A 27,070-nucleotide genomic window follows, 5' to 3' on the forward strand; every position below is an offset into this window, starting at 1 on the left:
TTAATCTGCTCCAAAGGCATTAATGAGTTTGTAAACTTGTAGCTTTTCCCCGTGGTTTGTTTTGTTTTGGTTTTTTTTACACATGAATAAATCCAAGTGGCTCAAATTACATCACTAAAAGCCACGTAAGAGTGTTCAGCCTGCTTATTGGCCAGATGTGTCTGGAGCAGGAGCAACAAAAGTAAATATAAGAAGGTGGTGTGTAAGAAAACAGAGAGTTTGCATTCATTGTACGGCTAGCTGCCTTCCTGCACATCCCTTTGCACATCCATAGTACCTTCTTGCATTGAGAATACAAAGCAGACGCTGTTACGGGATGTTTTTTTAGCTCAAACTTGTAACATACACCTGGTAGTTGGTTCAGATCGGGGTCGGATCACGTTCACAATAAAAACATATCTGCGTGGATGTTTAAAAATGTTTCTAAGACTTCTAAATTCCCCTCCTGATGCATACTGTTATGGTAAGGACTAACTCAAGGGTTCATGCAGCACCCTCTGGTGGTTGTGCCGTGTGTATTGTATGTTGCAGTTTGGCAATAAAGGGAGTCGCCACGATAAGACAGAGCTGTCCCAGTGTCGTTTATGGCGTTGCTATTAAAGTCACGAGAGCTACCAAAACATGGTGTCAGAAGTGCTCGGGAGAGAAGAAGAACATAACGGAACACGGAAACTTCCTCACCGGAGAGAACTCGCCCTGCAAGGTTGCAATAACAGCCACAGTAAGAGCTAAGCTAACAAATTAGCAAGAAGCGCTAACTAGCATCTCGCGACTAGCAACATGGCGGCCGCACCAGCAGCCTTTCAAGTATCACCGCCGTCGAAGTTTGATTTTTCAAAGCCGGAAGAGTGGCCGAAATGGATCCGACGCTTCGACAGGTTCAGGATAGCATCCGGACTCGAGCTACAATCGGACGAAAACCAGGTTAACACTCTGATATATACAATGGGCGATGAAGCTGAAGACGTGATCACCTCGTTGAACCTGACCGAAGAGGAGGCGAGTGAGTACCACACTCTCAAAGACAAACTCGAGGCACACTTTGTAGTCAGAAGAAATGTTATCTTTGAACGTGCAAAGTTCAACCAAAGGCAGCAAGAAGCAGGAGAGACTGCAGACGGGTTTATTACATCCCTATATGCCTTGGCTGAGCATTGTGGCTACGGGGCGCTGCACAGTGAAATGATAAGAGACAGACTCGTTGTCGGAATAAGAGACAAGAGACTCTCGGAGCAACTACAAATGGATGCGGAGCTCACATTAGAAAAAGCAGTGATACGGATTCGCCAAAGTGAACTTGTTAAGAAACAACAGGATCTTCTTAAAAACAACTTCAAGCAGGAGAATCTTTGCAACGTGGACATCGTTAAAGCAAAAACGAAACACTTCAAACCACGAAAGACTGTACCACAAACCACGGAGAGGAATGTGAAAAGCCAATGCAACCGATGTGGAAAGACACCCTTTCACAGCAAACACCAGTGCCCAGCCAGAGAGGTACTCTGCAATCAGTGCAAAAAGAAAGGTCACTACGCAAGAGTATGTAGGTCTGGGGCAGTGGGAGAAATACGTGCAGCGGGTGGTAACAGAGAAGAAAGAGAAATAGCATTTCTGGGAACGGTAGCCTCAGATAGAACAGAGGATGCGTGGTTGACTAAAGTAAAAGTTAACAATGCAGACTGCTGGCTAAAAATTGATACAGGAGCGGACGTAACCGTCTTGCCTGAAAAAGAGTACAACACTCTAGCACAAAAACCGCAGCTGCAACCCACAGATCTGAAACTATATGGGGTGGGAATGTCTCCATTAACAGTTAGAGGGAAATTTACTGCTAACTTGAGCACTCCAAGCAAAGCTACAGTACAGCCTGTGTATGTAGTAGCAGACCTGACACAAGGATTACTAAGCCGCATAGCGAGCGTAGCACTCGGGTTAGTGGCTAGAATAGAAACTGTGTCACTCACTTCAGTAGAAACAGTGAAGCAGCAGTTTCCAACACTATTCAGTGGGTTAGGCCGGATGGCGGGGGAATACAAAATTGAGCTTAAAGCAGACGCCAAACCGTTTGCCCTGTCAACTCCAAGAAGAGTCCCGCTTCCCCTGTTACCCAAAGTCAAAAGAGAGCTTGCTCGGATGGAAGAGTTAGGTGTAATCTCCAGAGTAGAGCAGCCTACCGACTGGTGTGCAGGAATGGTTCCAGTACCTAAACCAAACAGAGATGAAGTGCGTGTGTGCGTGGACTTGACCAAACTAAATAATTCTGTGAAAAGAGAAAGACACATGTTGCCATCAGTTGAGCACACCCTAGGACAGCTAGAGGGCGCAAAGTTGTTCTCAAAACTCGACGCTAACTCAGGGTTTTGGCAAATACCTTTGTCCAAACAGTCAGCTCTTCTCACAACCTTCATCACGCCATTTGGAAGGTTCTGTTTTAATAGACTTTGTTTTGGCATATCTTCGGCCCCCGAACACTTCCAAAAACGAATGTCTCAGCTTTTAGAGGGGCTGGAAGGAGTCGTCTGCCAGATGGATGACATTCTGGTTTATGCTGACACACAAATCCAGCACGACAAGAGACTGATCGCAGTCCTGGAACGGCTCACAAAAGCTGGGGTGACATTGAAAAGTGAGAAGTGTGAGTTTGCAAAGACCTCAATCAAGTTCCTCGGACAGATCATCGATGCTGCAGGAGTCAAAGCAGACCCGGAGAAAGTGAAAGCAGTCAGCAACATGGAAGCGCCCACGGATGTGGGTGGAGTGAGACGATTCCTAGGAATGGTTAATCATCTAGGCAAGTACCTTCCCCACTTAGCAGAGAAAACACAGCCGTTGAGAGAACTACTCAGTACCAAAAACATGTGGTGTTGGAGTGAGGCTCAACAAACAGCATTTGACAACATTAAGGCAGAACTGAGTGAACCACCGAACTTGGCACTCTACAACCCCAAAGCACAAACAACAGTATCAGCTGATGCATCCTCCTATGGACTAGGAGCGGTGCTACTTCAGAAACAAGAGGATGACGCAACCAAACCAGTGGCCTTCGCTTCAAGAGCATTAACCCCCGAGGAACAGAGGTACGCTCAAATAGAGAAGGAAGCGTTAGCCATAACCTGGGCATGTGAGCGATTCTCTGATTTTCTTATAGGCATTGAGTTCCATGTTGAGACAGATCACAAGCCTTTAGTACCACTTTTGGGCTCCAAGAACTTAGACGAACTGCCACCACGAGTACAAAGACTGAGAATGAGATTAATGCGGTACTCTTTCACCATCTCACATGTCCCAGGCAAACACATCGCAACTGCAGACGTGCTGTCCAGAGCACCAGAAAAAACTGTTTGTGACGAGACATTAAGAGACGAAATGAACCTGTATGCACATCAGGTGATTTCAGGTCTTCCTGCAACAGAGGAGAGACTACAACAAATAAGAGAGCAGCAAGACAAAGACGAAACACTAAAACAAATCAAACTCTACTGCAAGAATGGCTGGCCGGACAAACTCAAAATACCAGGTCCATGTTTCCCATACCACCAGCATGCAGGGGACCTGACTGTTGAAGATGAACTTCTCCTAAAAGGTATGCGTATAGTTATCCCAAAAATATTACAAAAAGATGTTTTGACACGACTGCACACAGGTCACCAGGGCATTGTAAAGTCCAGGGAACGAGCCAAGCAGTCGGTATGGTGGCCAGGACTGAGCTCTCAACTACAACAGCTGGTAGCAGAATGTGAGACGTGTGCAAAGGTGAGACAGCAACCCAGAGAAACACTCATGCCAACTGAGTTTCCTACACGGCCGTGGGAGTTAGTTGGTGCTGATCTTTTTGAGTGGAGTAACAGCCAGTATTTGGTTGCAGTGGACTATTTCTCACGATACATAGAAATAGCTAAGCTGTCCTCTACCACATCAGCAGCAGTGATTGACCACTTAAAGTCCATATTCGCACGCCACGGCATTCCAACAGAGTTAAGGTCGGATAACGGTCCACAATTCTCCTCAGAACATTTCCAAAAGTTTGCTTCAGGGTGGGGCTTTGCCCACACCACTTCCAGCCCGAGATTCCCTCAGAGCAATGGTGAGGCTGAAAGAGCAGTGAGAACAGTAAAGAGCCTTCTACAGAAAGAAGGAGACCCATATCTTGCTCTCATGGCATATCGCGCCACACCACTTGCCAATGGACATAGCCCTGCAGAGCTTCTGATGGGGAGGAAACTTCGTACCACAGTTCCCATACTTCCATCCTGCCTCAACCCAGGCTGGACAAACATCACTAAACTGAGAGAGAGAGAAGGGAAGGAGAGAGAAAAACAGTGGAAATGGTTCAACAACAGACACAGAGCACAAGACCTCACAGGACTACACCCAGGAGATCAAGTCTGGATAACAGACATGAAAACAAATGGAACTATATCAGGCAGAGCAGAGACGCCGCGTTCTTACCTTGTTGAGACCCCGAGAGGACTTCTACGTCGAAACAGGAGCCATCTCATCACACTAAAAGAGACCAAGACGGAACCGACAGAACAGCAGATCCCTGTCATACCAGAAGACAGCAGCAGCCCGGTTTCGAACCAGGTACAGCAGTGTCTTACACCACCGAATGACCGGATTACTGAGAAAAGATATCCCACCAGAGACAGAAACCCACCGAGGTACCTTCAAGACTTTGAAGTAGGTAGTAGGTACTCTCGAGCACCTGAGTGACCAGCCAGGGGCAGAATAATCCCCTCACTCAGCGGAAGGATTGGGAAGTCTACCCCACCTTCATAGTTGGATAAGTTCACACAGTTAAATAAAATAATTGTTATAAAGTGGAAACAATAAATGTCCGTTACAGAATAAAAGTTAACGTAACAGCATTGAAATATTCAGCTACAAGTTAAGTTGCAGTGAATGTAGTGTTGACATAAATGTGGATTAGCACAGGAAACATTATGGTTATAATGTACTCAGAAAGGGGGATGTTATGGTAAGGACTAACTCAAGGGTTCATGCAGCACCCTCTGGTGGTTGTGCCGTGTGTATTGTATGTTGCAGTTTGGCAATAAAGGGAGTCGTCACGATAAGACAGAGCTGTCCCAGTGTCGTTTATGGCGTTACTATTAAAGTCACGAGAGCTACCAAAACACATACGTGCCCGAAAAGGGTTTTTCTTCCAAGCAGTCACTGAAAAACAGTCAGTACATTTTTCCTCACAAAGCATCCCAAAGTAGGTAAAATAAATCTTTCATTAAATTTGATGGATTTGGTTCATTAAGGAAGAAAAGACATATGATTATTTAACCTCCGTAGTGCAAACCAATTATAAAGTCAATTATTCTTTGGATATTTGGAAAATGTTCCAAAAGCCCAGAAATGCAATTTTGTGATATCATTACCCAGTGTAAAGTACAGACATACAGAGTATGAGGAATATAGGGTGAGTGGGATTTTTTTTTAACTCAAATCTACAATAGGCCACACAACACAAAAGTAAACCTAGATACTGGTAAATTGTGGCTTTGGTGGGCAGTTTTCATTTAACTGAATGCATACTGTCCTTATGTCTGCCGTCAGTTTGAGATATTAAATTAACTGTTGCAATCAAGCAGTAATCTGTAGGTATTAAAAAGAGTGCTGAAAGCAGCAGGTGTTTGAGTGATCAGTTTAGTCTCCACAAGCAAGTCAGTCCACATAGACTACCCTGTTAAAATACCCAATTTTGCAGTGGAAACAAGTACTTTCCCAGCCTGGTACAGATGTGGTTTTGTCACAATAGGTATTTTAAAATTTTCACTTTTTTTTGTTGTTGTTTTAATTAGAAAGGTTTACCCTTCTTGCGATTGTGGCCTCCTTGATTGACAGTTGGGTGCAGACACAAACTAGTACTTATAAAGCACTTATAATAATAATAATGGATTGGATTTATATAGCACTTTTCAAGGCACCCAAAGCGCTTTACAATGCCACTATTCATTCACTCTCACATTCACACACTGGTGGAGGCAGCTATAGTTGTAGCCACAGCTGCCCTTGGGCAGAGGCGAGGCTGCCATATCGCGCCATCGGCCCCTCCGGCCAACACCAGTAGGCGGTAGGGTAAAGTGTCTTGCCCAAGGACACAACGACCAGGACAGAGAGCCCGGGGATCGAACCGGCAACCTTCCGGTTACAGATACGCTTCCCAACCCCCTGAGCCACGGTCACCCCACTTGTCTACTGAGCACTCAAAGGATTTTCCACTACAAGGTTCACTATCTTTTCCAAGGATACTTCAACACACAGACATGTGATGCTCCCCACCATGTAGGGCAGCACGGCGGCATGGTGGTTAGCACTGTCGTTGCACCACAAGAAGGTCCTGAGTTCAATTCAGGCTGGGGTCTTTCTGTGTGGAGTTTGCATCTTTTGCGTGGGTTCTCCCCAGGTACTCCGGCTTCCTCCCACAGTCCAAAGACATGCAATTAGTGGGGATAGGTTAATTGATCAATCCAAATTGCCCATAGGAGTGAATGTGAGTGTGAATGGCTGTCTGTCTTTGTGTGTTAGCCCTGCAACAGACTGGCGATCTGTCCAGGGTGTACCCCGCCTCTCGCCCTATGACAGCTGGCATAGGCTCGAGTGCCCCCTGCAGCCCTGAAAAGGATAAGCGGAAGCAAATGGATGGATACATTAATAAGATGCCTGAATTGTTGAACATTTTTAGAAGGCATGACTTCTGTGAAGATATATTAGAGCAACAGGTAACATGACTGGCTGATATCTTGTTGTTGTTCTTTGGAAATTTTTGGGTGGAACCAAATATGGAAGTATCCCATTAGTTCATTCTATTCAGGAATTGTGGAGTGTTGCATTACCACTAAATATAATGTGAAAAAATGGATAGGAAGCCATCATTTCATTTAAATCCCAGTTTCTGTGAGAGGGTGGGATTAATTTTTTTTACTAAACTTTAAAACTATTGCTCACTTCCCTTCTGACTACTGCAACACATGATGAGGCACACTGTGGGTGAACAACACCCAGGGGCTTTAAATGATGCAGTTTCTTCTTACAGCTCTCTATATAGGGTAATCCGTTAGACAAACAAAGGAAGTGTGGGAAAACCTGCAGTGATCTCAGGAAGCAGGGATGAAGGAGCGTATCCGGAGGAGCAGTGTATGTGTTAGTGAAGGAGGAGGAAGTGGTGGTTCAGAGTGGTGTCAGAGTCATGAAGAGAGGATGAGCATCGTCCCAGCAACAGCACCCCAGTGAGGTGTCAACCACATGCTGGCAGCAAACGGCCCTTCATTCCACAGCCATGCACTATTGATTTATTCAACCCTGCTCCCTTCTTATCTCTCACCATCTCTGCCTCAAACTCTTTTACTCCCACATTACTTCTACATGCCCTTTTCTTATGTATAACACCACCCTAGCCACCTACCCATTCTTCCTGTGCTTTCTCCCACTCTCGCTGTCTTGCTGTGACTGGGAAATTCACAGCTTACTTACGCACATAAGTCAAGTTTACACTCTCTCTTTTTTCTATCTGCTTAGCCTCCATTTTTCTGCTGTCATATGTTCACTATAAGTCTGATGCAGAGTGTTAAAAAAAATCAACACTTGTGTCTTGGGTGAGCATCGGTTATTTTTTTTCTGATGGTAGCACACATGCGTGCACTTATCGGCCCCTTTTGTGCATCGCTTGGCTACTAATTGGATCGAGATATAGGGAATTTTGGAAGCTGGATCAACACCTTGGGCTCTTTTTTGTGTTTTGGGAGTTGGTTCCCGGGCAATTTTTGTGATGTATGGGGTGAAGTTGGCTGCTGCTGTTAAAGAGTACAGTTGCCATTTAATGCTCTGGTTGACTGGTGTATAACCTCAAGCAGATATATACCAGCAAACACAGGGGAAGAGAGGCAGGGAAGCTAAACATCTTGACTTCTTTCTCTTGCAGTACAAGACCTCAAGTGCATTGATAACACTGACAAGTCACAGATGAGGAGATGGTTGGAGGGGATATTGGAGCACTGAACCTTAAATGCATCACACTGAATACATCCTTTACCCGATGGAGTTCACAACTTACAGAGGAAACAAAGAAACGGCTCAGAGAGGATCAAAGCTGGAGCAAACAGCGAGGCCCTGTCTGTGCTTGGTTTTAGAGTTTTAGAGAGACTAAAGATAATAAATATTACAAAATGCCTTAAACATCTCTTTCACAGCATGCATAAAAAGTAAATTCTTTTTTATTCATTGTTCGAACCATGAAACTTAATGTTACATGAAAAAAAAAAAAAAGATGGAGGCATGTGCCCGCTACCCATTCATTAGATATGGGACAGATAAAATCCATCTCTTAGATGCTAATCGTGTTAAAACTCTTCTCAGTGGGTTCTCTGACCTTCTTTCATGGTTTCTTTTTGAGCATGCGGTGAGGCGGGCTGCTGTGCGAACATGGTTTGCAGGCATGTTCATGATAGTCGGTGATGGGGGGTAAATCGGCGTGCTATATCAACGTCCCTGCACACCAAGTCTCCCTATCAGACTTAACTCCTCATTAATTAGATGAACGCAATTGCAGGGTGGATTTTTAAGCCTGCAGTGCTGATTCCACACAGCTGCTTTGACAACATGACAGTTGACAGACTGGTGCCAAGGCTCCGTGCATGTTTATGTGTGTTTCTGTATATGACACTTTAAAGTTCTAGTTTTCCACAGGTGAGATGATTGTATATATAATGACTAGAAATTAGAGCCATTTTTATGCAGTTGTGGTCAAAACTTTATCATGGGCATGAATGTTTTTTTTTTAATTTTTTGAACTAATCCTTTTCAAGGGTGGAATAATTACTAAGCATACATCTTTAATTCTTTTATTTGTTTTATGCGGTCTCGTTCCATTAAAATTAAACTACCATAAAAGTTAGAGACATGTTTATTTGTTTGCAAATTTGCAAATTCAGCAGGAGATCAAATAATTGTACATAATCTACTTACTGCACATACAGTGAGTACATAAAGTTTATTATTAAAGCACTTTTCATAGACACGTTGTTGCAAGTGGTATACAACAAAAGAGAATAAAAGAAATTAGAAAAATGAAGTACTTTAATAGCAATGCAAAATAAAGTTAAGACATGGAATGACAGACATGAACGAGTACTTTTAAAAACAGTTTCAGTCAATAAAAAAACTTACACTAAAAAAATGGCTAAACACCAAAGTTTTAAACTGATATTTAAGATTTCACACAGTCAGCTAAACGCAGCTGTAGTGAGAGAACGTTCCAGTATCTTGGAACATTGATTAAAGACTTGTTCTTTGTAAAAGTCTTTGCAAGTACAAGTAGAGCCACTGCATTTTGTATCACTTGAAGATATCAAATGGCCCTTTTCCACTAGTACCTGCTCAGGTCAACTCTGTGTGGCTCGACACAGTTGTCAGGATTTTCCATTAGGTGGCAGTACCTGGTACCAGGTACTTTTTTAGTACCTACTCGGCAAGAGTTCCAAGATGAACTGAAAATGTGATGTCAGCAGACTGCATAACACCAATTGGCAAGTCAGTGGCTACACTAGAGTATCTCCTTTACAAAAATCAAAGCAACATTTTTGAAATGTGGAAACAAGAGAAATGGCTGCACAAAAACAACACCGTGATCCCCGAGTCTGACAACAAGCCATACACCAAGCAGCAGGTATACCATCGCCATGATGTCCTCCTATGTTGTGGTGTTCATGTCACATAGAAAAACAAAGACATTCAGCTGCATTGCTATAACAACCCCTCGCACATTAAGTGTAATGGAAAACGAGTCAAGCCCCATCGAGATTCTTCGAGCAGATCTAATGGAAACTAGGTACTAATGAAAAAGGGCTAAAAGAGATTGTTTAACTGAACACTACAGTAATATAAACATGATAACACAGATGCACAAATAACTTTCTTGAGTTCCTTGCATGAAGGAAAAGGAGAAGTAGATTTTACATGTGAATCAACGCCAAATATTATGCTAATATCTCAAATGCTGGACATAGCAGTTGCATGAAAAAGAAGCAAGATCCTGACTGATTTTAGGATAAAAATTCAGGATCATTGTCTCAGTTTTGTTGGTGTTTAAGACAGGGAGCCAGTTCCTAATTCGGGTAAACAGTGGACTCAGGTAGAAAACCTGAAGCTTAAAGACATATACAAGTGAATGTCATTGGCATAGAAATGTAAGAAAAACACTGAATAATGCCAAATGAAAAATGTAGAAAGAAAATAATAAAGGTCCCAGGACTGAACCTTGTGGAACTCCACATATTATGGAGGCAAAGTCAGAGAAGAACTTGTTTATCCTAAAAGAGAAAGTCCTATCAGATACACATGAAGGAAAACAGTCTAATGGAAAGTCACATACCAGCCAACCATAACCCTGTTTAGTAAAATCATATGGTCAACAGTATCAAAGACTGTGCTGAGGTCAAGTCGAATGATATATGATGAATGTTATAGACCTTCAAAAGAATAGTCTCAATGAAGTACTGCTTTTGAAAACCAGACAAAATGGATACAAAATCTCCAATCTGTATAATAAGGCTCTGAATTGACTTTCTACAATTTTTACAATAATTTGCAGACAAATGGAAATTACAAAATATGGTGAAAATTACCAATAGCGCAGGGATCAAGATTACATTTCTTTAGTAAAGGATTTACCTCAGCATGTTTAATATTGAAGGAAACACAGCCTTGCTTCAGGGAACTGTTAATAATAGACAGCAACAATGGACCAATGCTATTGAAAGTCCCGAAGGGAGGTAATTTCTCTAATGAGCATGATGAGGGTTTCATCTTGCCTATTACTGTGGTTAAGTCATTTAGTGCAATTAGAGAAAAAGAAGTAAATGATTCAGGGCCCTGAGGACCATTTTCAAGCTCAAATATATACATACATCTCCACCAATATTTAGTTAAATGTCCCTTAGAGAGTTGCACCTCGATCAGATACTTTTGGTAGCCATTAACAAGGGGCCTAGTAAAAAAAGTTTGGGAACCACTGGTCTATGGTGAGCTAAAGCTCAATTCGCTGTGGACAGGGATGGAGGTATTTCAGCCGTTTCCAGTTCATGACTGGTTTGAGACTTAGTAGTCCCTGGGCTGTTCCTCAACATTCTACCCAATTTCCTCTCGTCTGAGGGTGACAATTTGGATCTTCTTCCAGACCTGGGAAAGGTGGTTAAACAATTAAACAACTTATAACTTTTACTTATATACAAATGTTTGAACTGATGACTTTGGTATCTGCAGTTGTTCAGAAATAGCTTCATAAGATCTTCCTTACTTATATAAATCTACAATTGTCCTTTATAGATCATCACTTTTCTTGACCTTACTCTTTGTGTACGTCGGTCCAGGGAGTTATTTTAAATAAATCCTTTTTATTCTAGCAAAGAGAATCTTCCACTTGCAGTCAATCATGGTGACTTACCAGAAGTTAATAGGTCTTGGCTGTGTCAAATTATGAGACACTGTGGAATCTTCAGCACCGCTTGTCAGAAGATTTAAATGAGTGTACGTGTATATTTAAACCTGAATGTACTTTTGACTTCATGTGAACAAAAAATTCAAACATGTAGACCCAACTTTTGTTATTTCAAGACAATAAAAACGTGTGCGATACAACCATTCCACCCGCAAAAGTTTGCTCAAAAATCAGCTGAATTTGTCAAGAAATAAGAAGAGAACCTAAGGAAACCTTTGAGTTAAAGCTGTAAGTCTACATTCCAGTCACATATTGATTGTTTGAAGTGGTGGTGTACAGAGGCAAAAATACAGAAAAGTACCCTCTTTGTTTTTAGCTCTGTTTTGGTCTCCACCAACTAAATATTTGGAAATATTTGGCTCTTTAGCTGCTAAATATTTTCTGATTTAAGTCGTGTTCATTTTTCCAACAATTATTGATCACTTTTTGATGCAAAATTCCTTCGAGATGTTTGAAAGCTTTCTTTGAATCCTCCCTGCTTTTCATTCGATGATGAAATGAAGGAAGTCTTTTCTAACTTTTGTTTACACTTTGGATAATCTGAAGTTTACCCTGTGGATTTTATGTCAAGTCAGATTCAGGTAGCCTCAGAGCACTGTTCCACACACATCTCCTTAAACTGCTAGTAACACATCCTTCTCACTAAACACTTGCACAATACCAATGTGCCCTTTCACCTATCCAGTAACAAGCTTGCTTTTCCAATTTGTCGCATGCTGTGAGGAGAACCTAGCTTCGTGTGCGTGTGTGTTTGTGTGCTGTAAAGGGTCATTCTTTTTCCATGTGCTGCAGTAAACGGGTCATTGCGTCTCCTGGGTGAGCTGGGCTAAAGTCTTGCTGCTCACTGACCTGATGCTGCATGTCTGCACAGAACTGCGGGTGATGCATTGACCTCAGATAGCGCCTTGACTAGAGGAGAGGAAATGAAGGTCTGCCCTGAGCTCTGATAACACTGAGCTGCATTAAAGTTCAGGTCTAGGATTTCAAATTCCTTACTTTTCAATATCTGTCCTTGGAGGGGGGGTGGTGGGTGGAAGATGGATAGGCTATATGATATTAAAGCGGCATTGGCTTTTATTATTATTCTTAAACATTATTGATTCATGCACCACATAAATGGCAGTATCGCAACACATTAGAGTTAGTGTAATATGAAAAACTGACCTAAAATAACCCAGTTAAAAGCTTCTTATTAATGCTGAATTGAACAATGTAATATGAAAGGATAAATTTATGGTAGTGCATAAAAAAAGGAAAACAGAAGCATCTGTGGTCCTTTTATTACACTACACACCTCTTCACAGCACTCAGAAGTGTTGTTGATAGTGCACAGGTCAGTAAAAAGAAAGATTCCAAAAGACACAAATATTTTTTTGTGTTTTTTAAGATGCATATCAGATGGATGCGTGAGAAATTAGAAAAAACCAATGTGCTTAGAATGAAAAACAAAGTAAAAAAACTCCACGTGTGAATGTACTGAATAAAATATTCCTCTGTGAATGGCATGGTGTCTGCATGCATCCTTCTTTTGAAACCTGTTTTACATAGAAAACAGCTTTGCAAGAGTTTGCCAAATTATAAATGCTACATTACATATTGTCCCAACTATACTGTTACAAGCCATTCGTTATTTTTTTTTACCAAAACACACAATTTGATTTCCACCTTCCTACTTTCTCATGCAGATAACTGAAGACATTTTGTAACTAAAGTAATAACATAATTGTGACTGTAATGTAATACTGAATTTAGTAGCAATGAGTCAGATTACTTGTTGGTGACTGAATGGCTCTTTAGCAGTTAAATATGGCAATTTCTAACAACCTTGCTCGCTTTATAGAGTAATTGGTCCAAGATATCCTGAATTGAACTTCTTTCTCACATTTGACTCTTTACAAATGTGCAAGTCACTTGGTGATAAATGAATTCAAAACTACAGGGCCCTGTCTGTCAAAAAATGTGCCACTTTAGTCACGTGTAACCAGATCTTTTTAAGCAAACCTGGCCCTTGCTGTGGCGAAGAGAGTACTCAAATGGACAAATTTAATTGAGCACTCCAGTTTCACTCACAGTGTGCATCAGTTCATTCAAGTCATTCGATTTGCCCTTTGTACATGCAGCTGGAAATGCATGCTGTGACATATAATAAAAGCTTTTTTTGTACAGGTAGCAGATTTGCACATTGTCTCAGTTTTGCATTACTGTCAATAGATAGACAATGACTTGATATCAAAACACAGCACTTGAGTTAGTGAGCAAGGCATTGTTTTTGGAGGTATGCACAGTAAAATAGTGACAGAACAGGGATGAGCTGAAAAACTAAACATTTTTCTTTAAACAAGGCAATTATCACATTTATATGATTTAGTAGCACATGCTTTGGGGTTTTGGCAGGAAGAATACTCAGAGGACTTCCATGCAGCAACACATTTCTATTTTGTATCTTCTGCTTCTATAAATGAGTTAATCGTGATAATTGCATCAAATAATGTTTCCTTGTCATTCTAGACAAGTTACATGATGCCTTTTTGAGCATCTTTAAAGCACACGGTGCTTTAAAGAATAATGCCATGTTGCTTCAATAAACTTATCTTATTTTTTCAGAAAAAGAGATCCATATTTAAAAGAAGAGTAATTCACACACAGTATTTTGAGTCCAGTCCCACCTGCTGCTCTTTTCACTCCTCACTGCACCAAACCTGCTGCATCTCTGAGTCTTTTGACATGTTTTATCATAACCGACACAACAGCATTGCTTGTTTTAGCTAATGAATGACTGCAATAATGATGATGGTCCAACTTTCCTGTGGTGACATGTTTTCCTCCGCTTGGTTCCGCAACGGTAGCCCATCACTTCAAACTGTGAAGCGGTCCAGCTGAACATGGTGCCAAATGTACTGCTGCGTGCCAGTTTACTCCAATATTAGAAAGTGTGACACTTGTTTCATGAGCTCTTTTCTCTCTCTCGTCATTCTGTTAATGTTAATTAAAGGCTTAAATCTTGAGTGTGACTGATGTAGATCAAGTGTATTTTTCCTTTTCCACCTTTTCTTTCCCCCTTTTTTTAAAAACCACTATAGAGTTTCTGAGAGATTGAACCAATATAAATAATACTAATAATAATAATGAATGGCTATTTGGGATTTAGCAATGACTGTACCACCATGTGGCCATTTATTAACCACGTTCTAAGCTTTTTGAGTTAAGACGCCACAAAAAAAAAATTCTTAAAGCACACGCATGAGCTTAAGTAGTATTGCTAAAGTCAGACGAGGCACCCTATTAGTTTTAAGTAAATTATATGTTGCACAGCAGTATTTGGAAGATCTGTTTCATTTCACTTTTTCTTTCTTTATGTAGTGCCAATTCAAAACATTTCCCTCAAGGTACATTAAATGACAAAGTAAAGACCCTACAATACTAAAGAAAGCTGTACAATCAAACGATCCCCTATGAGGATCACTTGATGACAGTAGAAAGGAAAAACTCCCTTTTATCAGGAAGAGATCTCGAACAGCACCAAGAGTCACGAAGAGTCAGACATCTGCAGCCACTGGTTGGCGGGTGATGGGAAAGAGAAGTGAGCCTTGTTAATGACACACCGTTTATAAATACAGATATAATGACTATGATTATGATTATTACTAGCGGTGATGTAATAGCACTGATAGCTGTATATGGTGTAACTATGTATAGGAACAGATGGATAAAAATAACTGTATCTATAAATGCACTATTATGGATGAGTAATGATAAACAAATGATGAGTTAAGCACATACTAATGCTTAATAGTGTGTGGCATTATTTTAAAGTGCTACCCCTTCACTCTCGTCAGTAATTGTTTCATTAACGTCTCTGTAACTGTAGCAAGATGATTAAGATTTCCTAATAAAGTGACCAGGTAGTGTATTTTACTTTTATGAAATCATATAGGGCACTTATTACTTTTTCTATCAGTTAATTTGAGCATTTTTCCTGGAAAAACAATAAACAGCTTGTTGATAAAATGTCAGAAAAGTGCTGGGAACAGAGTTGTTTTGGTTCTGTATAATTAAGGGTGCAAAACTGAACTGTGCTCGGTTTCTGTCGTACAAAGTGGCCAATTATGGCATTAGAGTACTGTTGTTCCTTAAACAATTACCAGATTTTTTTTTAAAACAGCTGTTAATAGTTTGTCTGATGGATATGGCAAACTTGAACATGTACAGTATATTTACCCATCATTTATGCACGTGCCTGCATCAGCCTTGTTTCCTGTGTCTGCGAACAATCCCCATGAGTAAAAAAAAAAAAAGACAACAGGATGAAAAACACTCATAGCCTCTTGATCAATTTGATTTTTAATGATGAAATAATGATTAAAGCAGATTCTGATTTCAAAATTAGAGAGCTGTAAATGTGGTAGATCCTTCCTTTCTGTCAATCCAGGGTCCAAAAATCCTGCCTTTGTACAGAGAAAGTCTGTGGCTTGCCCCATGGGAGGCTGTGGTAAACAAGTGGAAAATAACAGGCTCCTGTCTGGTGTTTGCCAGCCTCTAATGTCTCTGTCCAGTCATCTAGAAGAAAAACAACATGCAGCAGGTTTCTACTGTACAGGGACGGTGACAGGGACAGGAGCAGAGACAGCCAGTACTGATAGAGGATGGGGGGGAGGAAACCTCTCTCTTTGTCTGGTTTCCTTCTACAGGTCAATGCATCTCGCATGTGAATGCACACCTGACATATTTTTACTTGGCTTCTCTTTTTCTTCCCAGTTTTCTCTTCCTTTATTTGCAACAATTTTGCCTTGTTATGCTTTTTAATCTACATCCTTTAGATGTGCATAAGATCTGCTTTCTTAATTATTCCTTCACCTGCAGGATGCATTTGAAGTGCTGGCAGAGAGCCATGAATTCAATGACATGGAGGGTCCGTGCTTGGCCTTCAGGAGGGCTGCATCTGTGCTGAAGAGTCTGCCCTGGACGATGCAGAATTTACGGGTCACAGAAGACCTGCCCTGCCTGGGGGAACACTCTATGTATGTCATAGAGGTAAGGCCCAGTTTCACTTAATCCACAGCAGTCCAGTTAATAACCAATGCATTTTCCCTCTGTATTTTGGTTCTGGTGTCATGTGTCACTTAAAAACGAAATATAATGAAATGTCTAATGCCCTGAAAACTGAAACTGTTGCCCTCATTTTATCGTCTGGGTTGGATTTTCTGACAACACGTCTTTTGAATGCAACGTCGCAAAATCAAAGCTTTCAGATTAGGTGTGCAAACCATAACTCACGCAACTTCCCGGACCCTATTTATGCAGTTGTGCAATGATCTAAAATAATTTGCTGCCATGAAGATACAGTTTAGTATTTTGGAAACACGCTTGGAAGACGTCGGCGATGATTCGAAACACGCAGCATGTGATTTATGAGCTAAAGCACTCGAAACCAATGGCCATTATTAATATTTATGCTTATGTGATATGAAGTGACAGAATTAACTAACACCAGCGTAAAATATTGACACTGATTGATCCTTTGCACTAGCAAATAAGGGATCAATAAAGCCATTTGTTTAAAACACCTAATTGAGTAGCGCATGTTGGCAACGGCCTCAAATGATTTCACTTCAAATACGATACGTTTTCACAACTATTACTACTCGTATTTTTTGCTCCTCTGCAAAGGAAGGCAAGAAAAAACCCAAGAATTTACTGCAGTGAACAAGACCGTGACCAACCCTCTGCGTGGCCAATAGACTGTTTACATATTGACAATATCCCCACGGACCTGTGTGTGGGGGATTGACAGTAGTTAGGCTCTAAGCCTTTGAACTGTATAACACACGTGATCACTAAGTCCTTGTGAATGTGAAGCGACATCAGCTCACTGATGATGAGGACGAAAGCGTCGGCATTTCTTTTCCCTAATTGCAAACTTTCCAGGTTGAGTAGTTTGCCATAAATTCAATACATGGACGTGTTTTGGGGTTTGACATTACATTACTGTAAAATTAATGTTTTACCAAATGTCACCTCTGTAAACACCAGGCTCTGAAATAAATCAAAATAAAATAAAGTAAGATGCAGCACATAACGGGGAGGGGGTGTAATTTCAGTGCCGATTGATGAGGACCCGTTCGATAAATCACTATCTTTATTAATGTGCTGCTGGAAATAGTTTCCAACGAATGAACTTCTCCAGCTTCATTAGATTAAAATTCACATTAAGAAAAAAAGACACACCACATCAAGAGATGGACAAATACAAAATCTGGCAAAAGCCACTCCTCATTACCTCCGCCGAGGAGGTTATATTTTTGGTTGTGTACGTGCGTGTCATTCTGTCTGTAAACACGATAGCTTGAAAAGTTTGGAATGAATTCAGGTCAAACGTTGTAGTGGTGTGTAGTGGTGTCATGTTTACAATCTATTAAATCTGGCTATGCCCACCAAGGTCTTCAAAGTCAACTTAATGGTTTAGTGGTTTGAAATGGACAAAAAGCCTTATAACTATGATTCTTGCAGTGTGGTGTGTATTGTCAACATGTAGAAAGTACTATATAAATATAAAAGATTTAATATCACTATGACTTGACCTCTCCTTCAAGGTCAATAGATTGAATTGAAGGTCAAAGTGATAATATTGCTATATAGAGCTATTTAAAACTGTGATCTCCAAACCTACAGTCTGAAATGCAAAGAAAATCTAATTTGAATTCCTCCATAAGACCTGTTGCCAACAATTGCCATTCCACTGCATGTGTGATGTCACATCCCTCAGCCTTTTCAGCCTGTTTCCCTTCCTCAAGATCACCATTTCTGGTGAGGCTTCAGTGAACAGTAGCTGGATCAGCTGAAGGGCCAGTTGGATCTCACAGGTCCTGTGTCAGGTCTTTTCTGTTCATCTGCTGTAGTTTGTTTGTCAGACCTACACCTTATCGTTTACCCTCTGCTTGTCCATTCTCCTCAGTTTTCTTTTTCTTAATGTCCACATTTCTTATTGTGGACATTAAGAAATGAGGGATGGCTCAAGACTTTTGCACAGCGCTGTGTATTATTTCAGAAGGTTTTATTCCCTTTTTGTACGTATGTAGTGAGATCAGATGATCTGGTGGGGGATTCTTTGTGAGCAAAGTATCCCGACCCACCGTCTGTCCGAACCATTTGCTTGCGAGGGGCAGAAATCAGAAAAAAGTTAACTTAAAGGCTGATGAAAGGAAGTTAAAATGTCTGTTGAGAGGCTGCACCAAGGCTCAGCATAGGTTTAATAAGGACTGTGAATCATGCAAAGCGTCTGCGGTGGAGTTCAAGAGCAAAATATGGAGTTAAAAATGAATATAATAGGCCCACTTTAAATAAGGAGGCATTGATGCACACGGCCATTAACAACCAGAAGAGTCTGTTCAGTGACAGGTTGCTTCTCCCAAAGACAAGAACTAACAGACTTAAAAACTCCTTTGTCCCACACGCCATCAAACTGTTTAACTCCTCTCTGGAGGGGAGAGGGAGGGGAAACAGGAGGACAAAGGAGGGGGGAACAACTAAGCTGTAGTGCCTCTTCACCTCACTGTGCAATACCTTTTGTGCAATACTTTTGTAAATAGTCAACGGTGCAATAGACTCAATACTTGAAATGTGCAATTCACTTGTATTTTTATTTTTATTCCTATTTATTCTATTTATCCCCTTCGTATATTTTATTTATATTTCTCTGTATTTATATATATGTGTGTATGTATAACTCTGTAACTTCTGTCGGTGCTGTGCTTTTTTGGAAATCGAATTTCCCAGAGGAACCCACCCGAGGGATTAATAAAGTTCTATCTTATCTTATCTTATCTTATGTGACAGAAGTAGTTTAAACAGGCTGGCTCTATTGTATATGACGCATTCCATTACTTAGAAATAGTTTTTTTTCCCTCTGTGCTAGCAAGAAGAATGTAGCTGAATCAGTAACCATCTGCACACATAAGCCTTTCTGGAGGAGATTCTCAATGCTGAGTTCAGTCTCTAAGAAATATATGAAAGAAAGACGTACAGATGTATGAATAAAAACTTTGCTGCACACATGCAGCACACGTTGATGGGTATCAGACAAATATATTTTGTCTCTGAGACAAAAAAAAAAGGTCTTATTGGGTCACTACATCTCCACATCTACACTCGAGCTCAGGGCAGGAATCATGGCAGGTTGTCAGGGAAAGTGCGGATGCTCGCTCTGAGAGAACGCCAGGTCCCTGTAGGATAACAAGGTGAGCTCAGCAACCCGGCTCTCTCTGACACGTTAAACCTAACATACACGCTGCGCGACTCACAGCGCGTTTCCGAATCTGTCAAAGCTGTCAGCGCCGAGTCAGATTCATTAAACAAAATAGCATAAATGTCCCGGGGAGACCAAATTAGACTGCCTGTAAGTGACCTCTCCTTCTTGTTCTCCTTGCACAATTCAGACGCACGCCTTTCGCTGGGGTTGTCTCTTTGAACAGTTTGCTGCTCAAAACACCAAAAATGACATGACACAAAAAACAAAGTGAAACCAAACAGAGTGAAAACAAAATGCTTGATGTGCCTGTGAACATCGGAGCGACACTCTATCAGCAGCGACTGAACTGCTCACTGCTGACTGAACATCCAAAGTGGGGAAAATATATAAACCTACTGACATGAAAGTCTGGGAGCACTGAGGCAGAGTTGGGGGATGAATAGTCAGTATATGTGTTTGCTGTATGTGTGTGTGTGTGTTTGTGTGAGAGAGGGAGAGGAGCCGTGCATGTAAAGAAGTGTGTCTTTCCCGGAGCGGGGAGTATGTTGAAGCATTATCCGTGCGTTTTGAGGTTGGCCTTAGCTGGGGGCTTGAAAAGCAGAGGTGGACGGGTGGATGCATCACTGAGCAGTGAAGGCTGCTTCAAACTGCATTGTACTCACAGTGTGGATGTTAGGTTCACTGGCTCACCGATACAGGCTGTCATCCATTCATGCACAAGCTCAAAATGCACACGGATACTTATCCCAGAGCAAAAGCATGCAGGCTCATTTCCTCCTGGCCGATATTAACCAGATAGCTGCTACCTGATTCTTCGCATAATGAAGACAGTTAAAATGTGACCAGCAAAATTGGCAGCACTCTCACTGAGAGACGCAGGCAATTAAATGCAGAACAAAGCGGTTTTGGAGCAAACAACAGAATCTGGGGGAAAACATTACCTTGGGGTTTTTTATGATTGCCATAAAACAGGTATTAATCCCAGGTTTCGCAACAACAAAGCCATTATTTGTCGAAAGGAAAAGAAATGGAAATAAGGACGCCTGATATAAGTGGATGGTTTCTCAAATAAGCAGCGATTTGGGGCCCATTTGTTAATAGCCGGCTGGGGGGGAACCCAGGGGAAAACACGCCGATGCTGACACAGACATTGCTTTCCTTGATGATAATATCATCCGCCTTTGTGTTTTGCAGGAGATCCTTCAACACGGCCACTCGTTTGAAGTCGAGAAAATACTCTCGGATGAAAGGTATCAAATACTAAAGGTCAGTGGATGAATAACAACTCAGTCGATGGCTCGCTTTCTCCATTCTGGAGCTTTTAACTCGCTGTGAAAATGATGCGCTCTGTTGCTCCCTCTTAAGGACTCGGAGCTCTTGGAAACTTTGAATGCTTACCTCTTCTCAGAAGAACCTGTCATTTCAGAGCATGTCTCCTTGATTACATACTTACCTCGTTTCCTGCCAGCTGTTCACAAGTGTGTTTGGGGTTGGACCTAAGACAGCTGAGAAGTGGTACCGCAGAGGGCTGCGCTCATTCAGCGACGTTCTGGCGGAGCCCGGCATTCATCTCAACCGGATGCAACAAAGTGGTACATCAACATCTCACCATCCTCGCTCCGCCACTTTACAAATTATAGAGGAAAAATTTCAAGTCGAGCTCGCTTCCAAGAGAGACTCAAAGGCCTAATTGTTAAATCCCTGCGGGGGGTGGGGCTGCATGTCGTTTGGGACTTTATTTGTGCCTTTTTTTTGTTTACTCCCAAAGGATGTGAGCCTCTAGCGGTAATGTGTTTTCTCTAAAGTGAGATATGATCAGCAGGGAGTTTACTGTAAAAAAAACCACAACAGGAGAGTTTTTCTTACAAAAAAAAAAAACAACCTAAATCAATAAGTAGTGACTCTGAAGGGGAGGCATGGTGCAGACGTCTCACCACTCTGTCGCGCCAGAGCGGGCCATCGAATTAAGTTGGTGCTAAGATTTTTTCAACAATTTACAGCCCACGGCCACAAGAGTGGCTCTGTGAGGCTAAAAGAAAAGCAAACTGGCCAAAAGCTGAAAATGTATTTTTCATTTGTGGTAGTTATTAGTTGTTTTTGAGCCATTCTACAAAGATGCTTTTTCTGAAGGTGAGATATTTCATGCATTTATGCACAGAGGATGATTCTGAATGCGAGGACGCCCTGCTTTTGTTCGTAGCTCCAACAGCAGCTCAGATTCTTTACTTCTCCTGTGAAATACTTCAAGGATTGACGCTTCGTCTTGTCTTGGTTTTCATAAAGCGCAGATGATGTGTTCTAAACAGTTTAACTTCACCTCCAGCAACTGTTGCCAGGCCGGTATTTGTGGTATATGACAGCATAAATTTTAGCATATACCCCCACCTCCCCTCAATATTTATTCTGTCCACTGGTTTGGCTCGTTTGGCTTTTGAGTGAAATTACAACCGAGAGCATGTCACACATTATTGAGATGAACAACTCTTTTATGCCACTTAAAAATCAGCAAGCACGCAGCTGGGAGACACCGCTCCATCCTGCTGCTCACTTTGCAATTTACAACAACGTTTTTTTTACGGCGCACAGATGTGTGTTGTTGTGAGGATTTGCCGTGCTCTTCACACGATGAGGCCTCTCATTTATGATGAAAAAAACAGATAAAGCATCCAGGTTTTCCATGAAGGAGATAACATACACTTATTTGACCTCTAGTACTAGTAAGAGCTGTGAAATGAGCAAATTATTAGATGCTTCTGGTATTAGCGATCACACGAGGTCCCCTGGTAATTAAATATCTTGTGAATCTCCATCTTTGTGTTAGAAAGCTAGCATTTGCTAATTAACATACAGAGCGCAGGTTTGTGTGGCCTTAGATGTTTTTCAGTTCAGGTGGAGCGCTCTGTTCTCGTGTGCTTCTACGACATGCCGTGACATGAACTCGGAGCCTCCGTGCAAATTTTCCGTGAGCCGTTGTCATTAATCTCAAATTCATTGTTTATTTTTGTCGGAGGAGTTTCTTACTACGAAACGCAGATTTGATGGATGCTTCATTCACAAGTGGGAGCTGAGGTCGGCCGAGGCTGATGAGAACGTCATTAATTTCCGCGGTCATAAACCGAAGTGCTCGGCGTAAAGTTTAAAATGATGACCTGATGAAAATCGAGGGCCCGCATCAAATATAACAATCCACAGAGATGAAACCCACAAATGTGAACCTGTTTGTGGTGCTAAAGGAAAAAGTTTGCTTAGGCTTCATGCTTAAGAAACCATAAACAGACAGAATTAAAGGTGTTTGGAGTGCCTCTCTAAAAAATATAAAAGAAACAGATGTGATCAAATGTGAAAGGAATATGTGAGTGAGAAATATGAAGAAATATACCAAGACAGAAGCAGCCAGACATGCAGATAGCATCAGCTTTCGACAGTGACATATACCCCACAGTGCTCTCACATATGAAAAACAAAATACTGATATTCAGCTTTTCATTCGTCTGCATCATTTCTCTGCTTCTTCTGCTGCTTGGAGTGTAGCTGGATGGTAATTCAAAACACTGTACTGCATCGCTCGCAGGTTTCCATTCACTTTCAAACTCCGTCCCATAATGTATTGCGCTGACAGACACCTTCATCAAACTGGTTGTAATCGATCACTTGGAACACTGCGGTGTCGACTCCGTGCGGAGAAATACCGTGTGAGTTTTTGATGTGGAAAATTTGTCTGAACCCTGAACCCTCCGTCGTGCTCGACGAGTCTTGAAAAAGAGCAGAAACACGAATAACCCCATTTAATTTACTTCATTAGAAGCAGAAATATCATTAAAGGTTTTCTAATTAATTGTTGGGGGAAGCTCCATTCTTCGGTGGGGGACAAAAAAAGAAATGGATAATTAATGCTTTTCATGTAGCACAAAGACAGAGGAACATACAAATCAATGAGATACCGATTGATCCACGAATTATAATTTTTGCACCGTTTCTGCGCTCGCTGCAGTCGTTTTGTGTCTGCAGCGGTCGAACACCGGCGGCCGTCTTCTATCAGCCAGGAGAACACATCCCATTTTTACCTTACCTTTAATTCACTCTGACTCTCCAGTTCCCCGGAGCAAATGGCTATGATTGATGGCTGGCTTCCAGACTAATAACCACGTGGTCTTTTTCCCTACAGGTTTTCTGCATTATGGAGACATCTCCAGGGCTGTCAGTAAAGCAGAGGCCCAAGCCCTGGGGAACATTATTGACGAAGCTGTCCGTGCGATCACACCGGACGCCATACTCACACTGACAGGTGGCTTTCGCAGGTACAAGACTTGTCTCCTCCTTTCAGTGTTGATATTTGAAGATGAAACACAACGGCACCTTCAGTCTTTCCTCGCCCCTCCCCATCCCCCATTATTGTTCTGTTCATATTATACACAGGGAAAGCAAAGACATTAGCAAAGCCTCAAGAGGTCTGCTTGATTCCCAGGTGGATCTTATTACTGTTATTATTATTATTATCTGATATCAGAGCATAGAAGTCACAGAGTGAGTGTCTGGGTAGAAGCGTCAGAGCCGCTGGTGTCTAATTGCATCTTGCAGTTTTCGAGAGTTCTTAGACAAAACGGATTAATTTGATATTTACCACCGCAGAATATTCCCCATCTCACGCCTTTGTTCTTGACAGTAAAACAGAACGCCAGATAGCACGGGTTACTAACGTTTTGCATTTACATTAAGATGCTAAAGTGCATTACATTTGTCAGTCTCAGAGTGCACAGTGAGTGCGCTTGTAAAGCTACCTGCTGAGTGCCACTGTTCGCTCGCAGCCGGTGCCTCCCTCCATTGGCACGTCTTTGTGGTGCTGTTTCATTTATTTATTTATTTGTTTATTTTGTTATGCGCAGTGCTTTGTGGCTCAGTAAGTGTGGAGCACTCCGCTCTGTGGTGTTGTAAAAATCCAGCCGTAACCAGTGGCGTGTGAGGTAAATAATTCAAAAGCAGTCTGGCAGTAAGGATGGGCGCTTGCCTCTCTACAGGGGTAACAGAGCTGCCGCGGCTTTGCTGATGGTCTTTAATAGTGTCTGGACTGCAAACATCACATGTTACTGGAGTTATTCCTGCTCCCTTAAAACCTTATTAAAGTTTTCCTTTTCTGCATTTGCTGTATTCTGTTTGTCAGAGTTTGGTAGAAAATTACTATACGCTAACTTTTATAACGGGGAAAAAAAGTCACTTTAGCTACAGGACCGGTATCGTGGCATTATCTCACATTTGTCAGGTGTAGCCAAAGGCTTTGCAAATTCAACACACTTTGTAATATACAACACCGATTTACATGCTGATCCTTACAGCATACTAGCTTGGCAGCAAATGTGCATGAAATCAGAGTACTTCACTATTTTATACTAGGAGGAAATATTTGCAGCACCAGATGCCGACTGCAACTCCAGAATGACACAATTGTCTAAACAAAGAGACAGCATGGTGCTTTTCCTGAAATCTGTTTCTTACCTCAAGCCGTTTAAACCACGTCCACTGTTCATTTTGATTTCTCTTGCTGTGGGCATTTTCTTTGCGCATTGCAAAAAAAAAAATTGTAAATCAACAGCCAAACCCTAAAATCATTTTGTAGGCCATACACATGTCCCTTCATGGATTTTTAGACCAGTGTTGAGACTGTAAATGAAATCTATTTTATTTGCAGTTCTTGTAGACCAGAGGTTGATACAAAGTAACCTTTAACACTCAAACTAGCAGACAAGGACGCCTTTATCAAAGAAATACCTGCTGCCTACACGAATCACACGAGTGTTTTATTAAAAATCACCTGTGAAAAATATGATATATACACTCAGTGGGCACTTTATTAGGGATGGCTTAACTTAATTTTATTAAGGAAATGGTATTATTTCTCTGCTCAAAACATACATTACATAAAAAACAAAACTATCCAAATGTACCTAGCCCTCTGATTACCCCCCCCCCCCCCCCCCCCCTGTTAAATTATGAATTAATTGTGATTGACAACATTTCTTTTGGGAAAAACTGAGTCCAATTTCACTACCCAAACCCAGGCCTGATTACTGCCAGAACTGTTGAATCAAGAAATTACCTAAGTAGAAACTGTCCGACAAAGTGAAGTAGATTAAAAGATTAAAAAACAAACAAACAAAAAACCATCATGCCACTAAAGAAACAACATCACTGACATCTATCAGTCTGTAAAGGGTTACGAAGCTATTTCTCAGGCTTTGGGACTCCAGTGAACCACGATGTAAGCCTCACAAATGGAGAAAACTTGCAACAGTGGTGAACCTTCCCAGGAGTGTTGGGCTGACTAAAATTATTCCAAGAATCAGGAAGTCACAAAAGAACCCAGAACAACATCTAATGCACTGCAGACATCTCTTGCTTCAGTTAAAGCCATTGTTTATGATTCAACAAAAAGAAAGACGCTGGGTAAAATGGCATGCATGGGACATTTCCAAAGCAAAATCTTTTGGGAAAAAATTCTGTGGACTGACAAACCAAATACCTTTTGGACGTTCTGGAAGTTTTGAGTCCCTTTACATCTGGCACAAAACCAACACAGCATTTCATAAAAAGAACATCATACCAGCCGTGGTTGTAGTGTGTTTTCCTGCTTTAGGACAACTTGCTGTAATTGCTGGAGCCATAACTTCTGCTCTCTACCAGTTCATGCCCTGAAGCTCAAGCGCACTTGGGTTATGGAGCAGGACAATAATCCAAAACACACCAAAAGATGAAGGTTTTGGAGTGGCCTTGTCAAAGTCTGTACTTAAATCAGACTGATTTTTGGCATGATCTTAAACCTTCCAGGGTGGAAGAATTAAAACAATTCTGAAAAGAATAGTAGACCAAAATTCCTCCACACTGATGTGAAAGACTCATCCCCAGTTATCAAAAACACTTGATTGCCCAGGATCTTGCAACCAGGTGTCGGGTCTAGTGAGCAGCTGCTTTTTCACACAGGGCCAGGTAAGTTTGGATAACTTTTTATTTAAACAAATGAAACCATCATTTAAAAACTGCTTTTTGTGTTCACTCGGGTTATCTTTGTCTAATATTAAATTTCGATTGATGATCTGAAGCATGTAAATGTGGCAAATATGTAAAAAACAAGAACAACCTAAGAAATCAGGAGGGGTGGGCAAATGTGTAAATGGGAAAGATTCACAAATTTCCTAAATAAGGATGTTGTGAAAATCCACAAGGAAAAAAAAAAACGCTCCAATCTTCAAATTGTTAAATGACAGCTGGAATGATGTCTGATTATGTAAATAACTGCTCAGAGGGGAAATGTGGTAAGAGAGTCGAGGAAG

At 41.4% G+C, this 27,070-nt stretch overlaps 1 protein-coding gene across 1 annotated transcript in view; it reads left to right on the plus strand.

Annotated features, from left to right (window-relative positions):
• dntt (deoxynucleotidyltransferase, terminal) overlaps nucleotides 1–27,070 on the plus strand; it is a 104,274-nt gene that overhangs the window by 15,328 nt on the left and 61,876 nt on the right. Inside the window, exons 4-7 of the mRNA XM_085297557.1 lie at nucleotides 16,364–16,534; nucleotides 20,943–21,014; nucleotides 21,217–21,340; nucleotides 23,914–24,046. Coding sequence (XP_085153683.1) covers nucleotides 16,364–16,534; nucleotides 20,943–21,014; nucleotides 21,217–21,340; nucleotides 23,914–24,046 — 500 coding nt within the window. The remainder of the gene's footprint in view (nucleotides 1–16,363; nucleotides 16,535–20,942; nucleotides 21,015–21,216; nucleotides 21,341–23,913; nucleotides 24,047–27,070) is intronic.

The sequence above is a fragment of the Mchenga conophoros genome, linkage group LG13 (genome assembly GCF_057382185.1).
Source record: "Mchenga conophoros isolate Kocher_MC1m ecotype Shallow Benthic linkage group LG13, M_conophoros_male_GT1.1, whole genome shotgun sequence".
NCBI classification, from domain to species: domain Eukaryota; kingdom Metazoa; phylum Chordata; class Actinopteri; order Cichliformes; family Cichlidae; genus Mchenga; species Mchenga conophoros.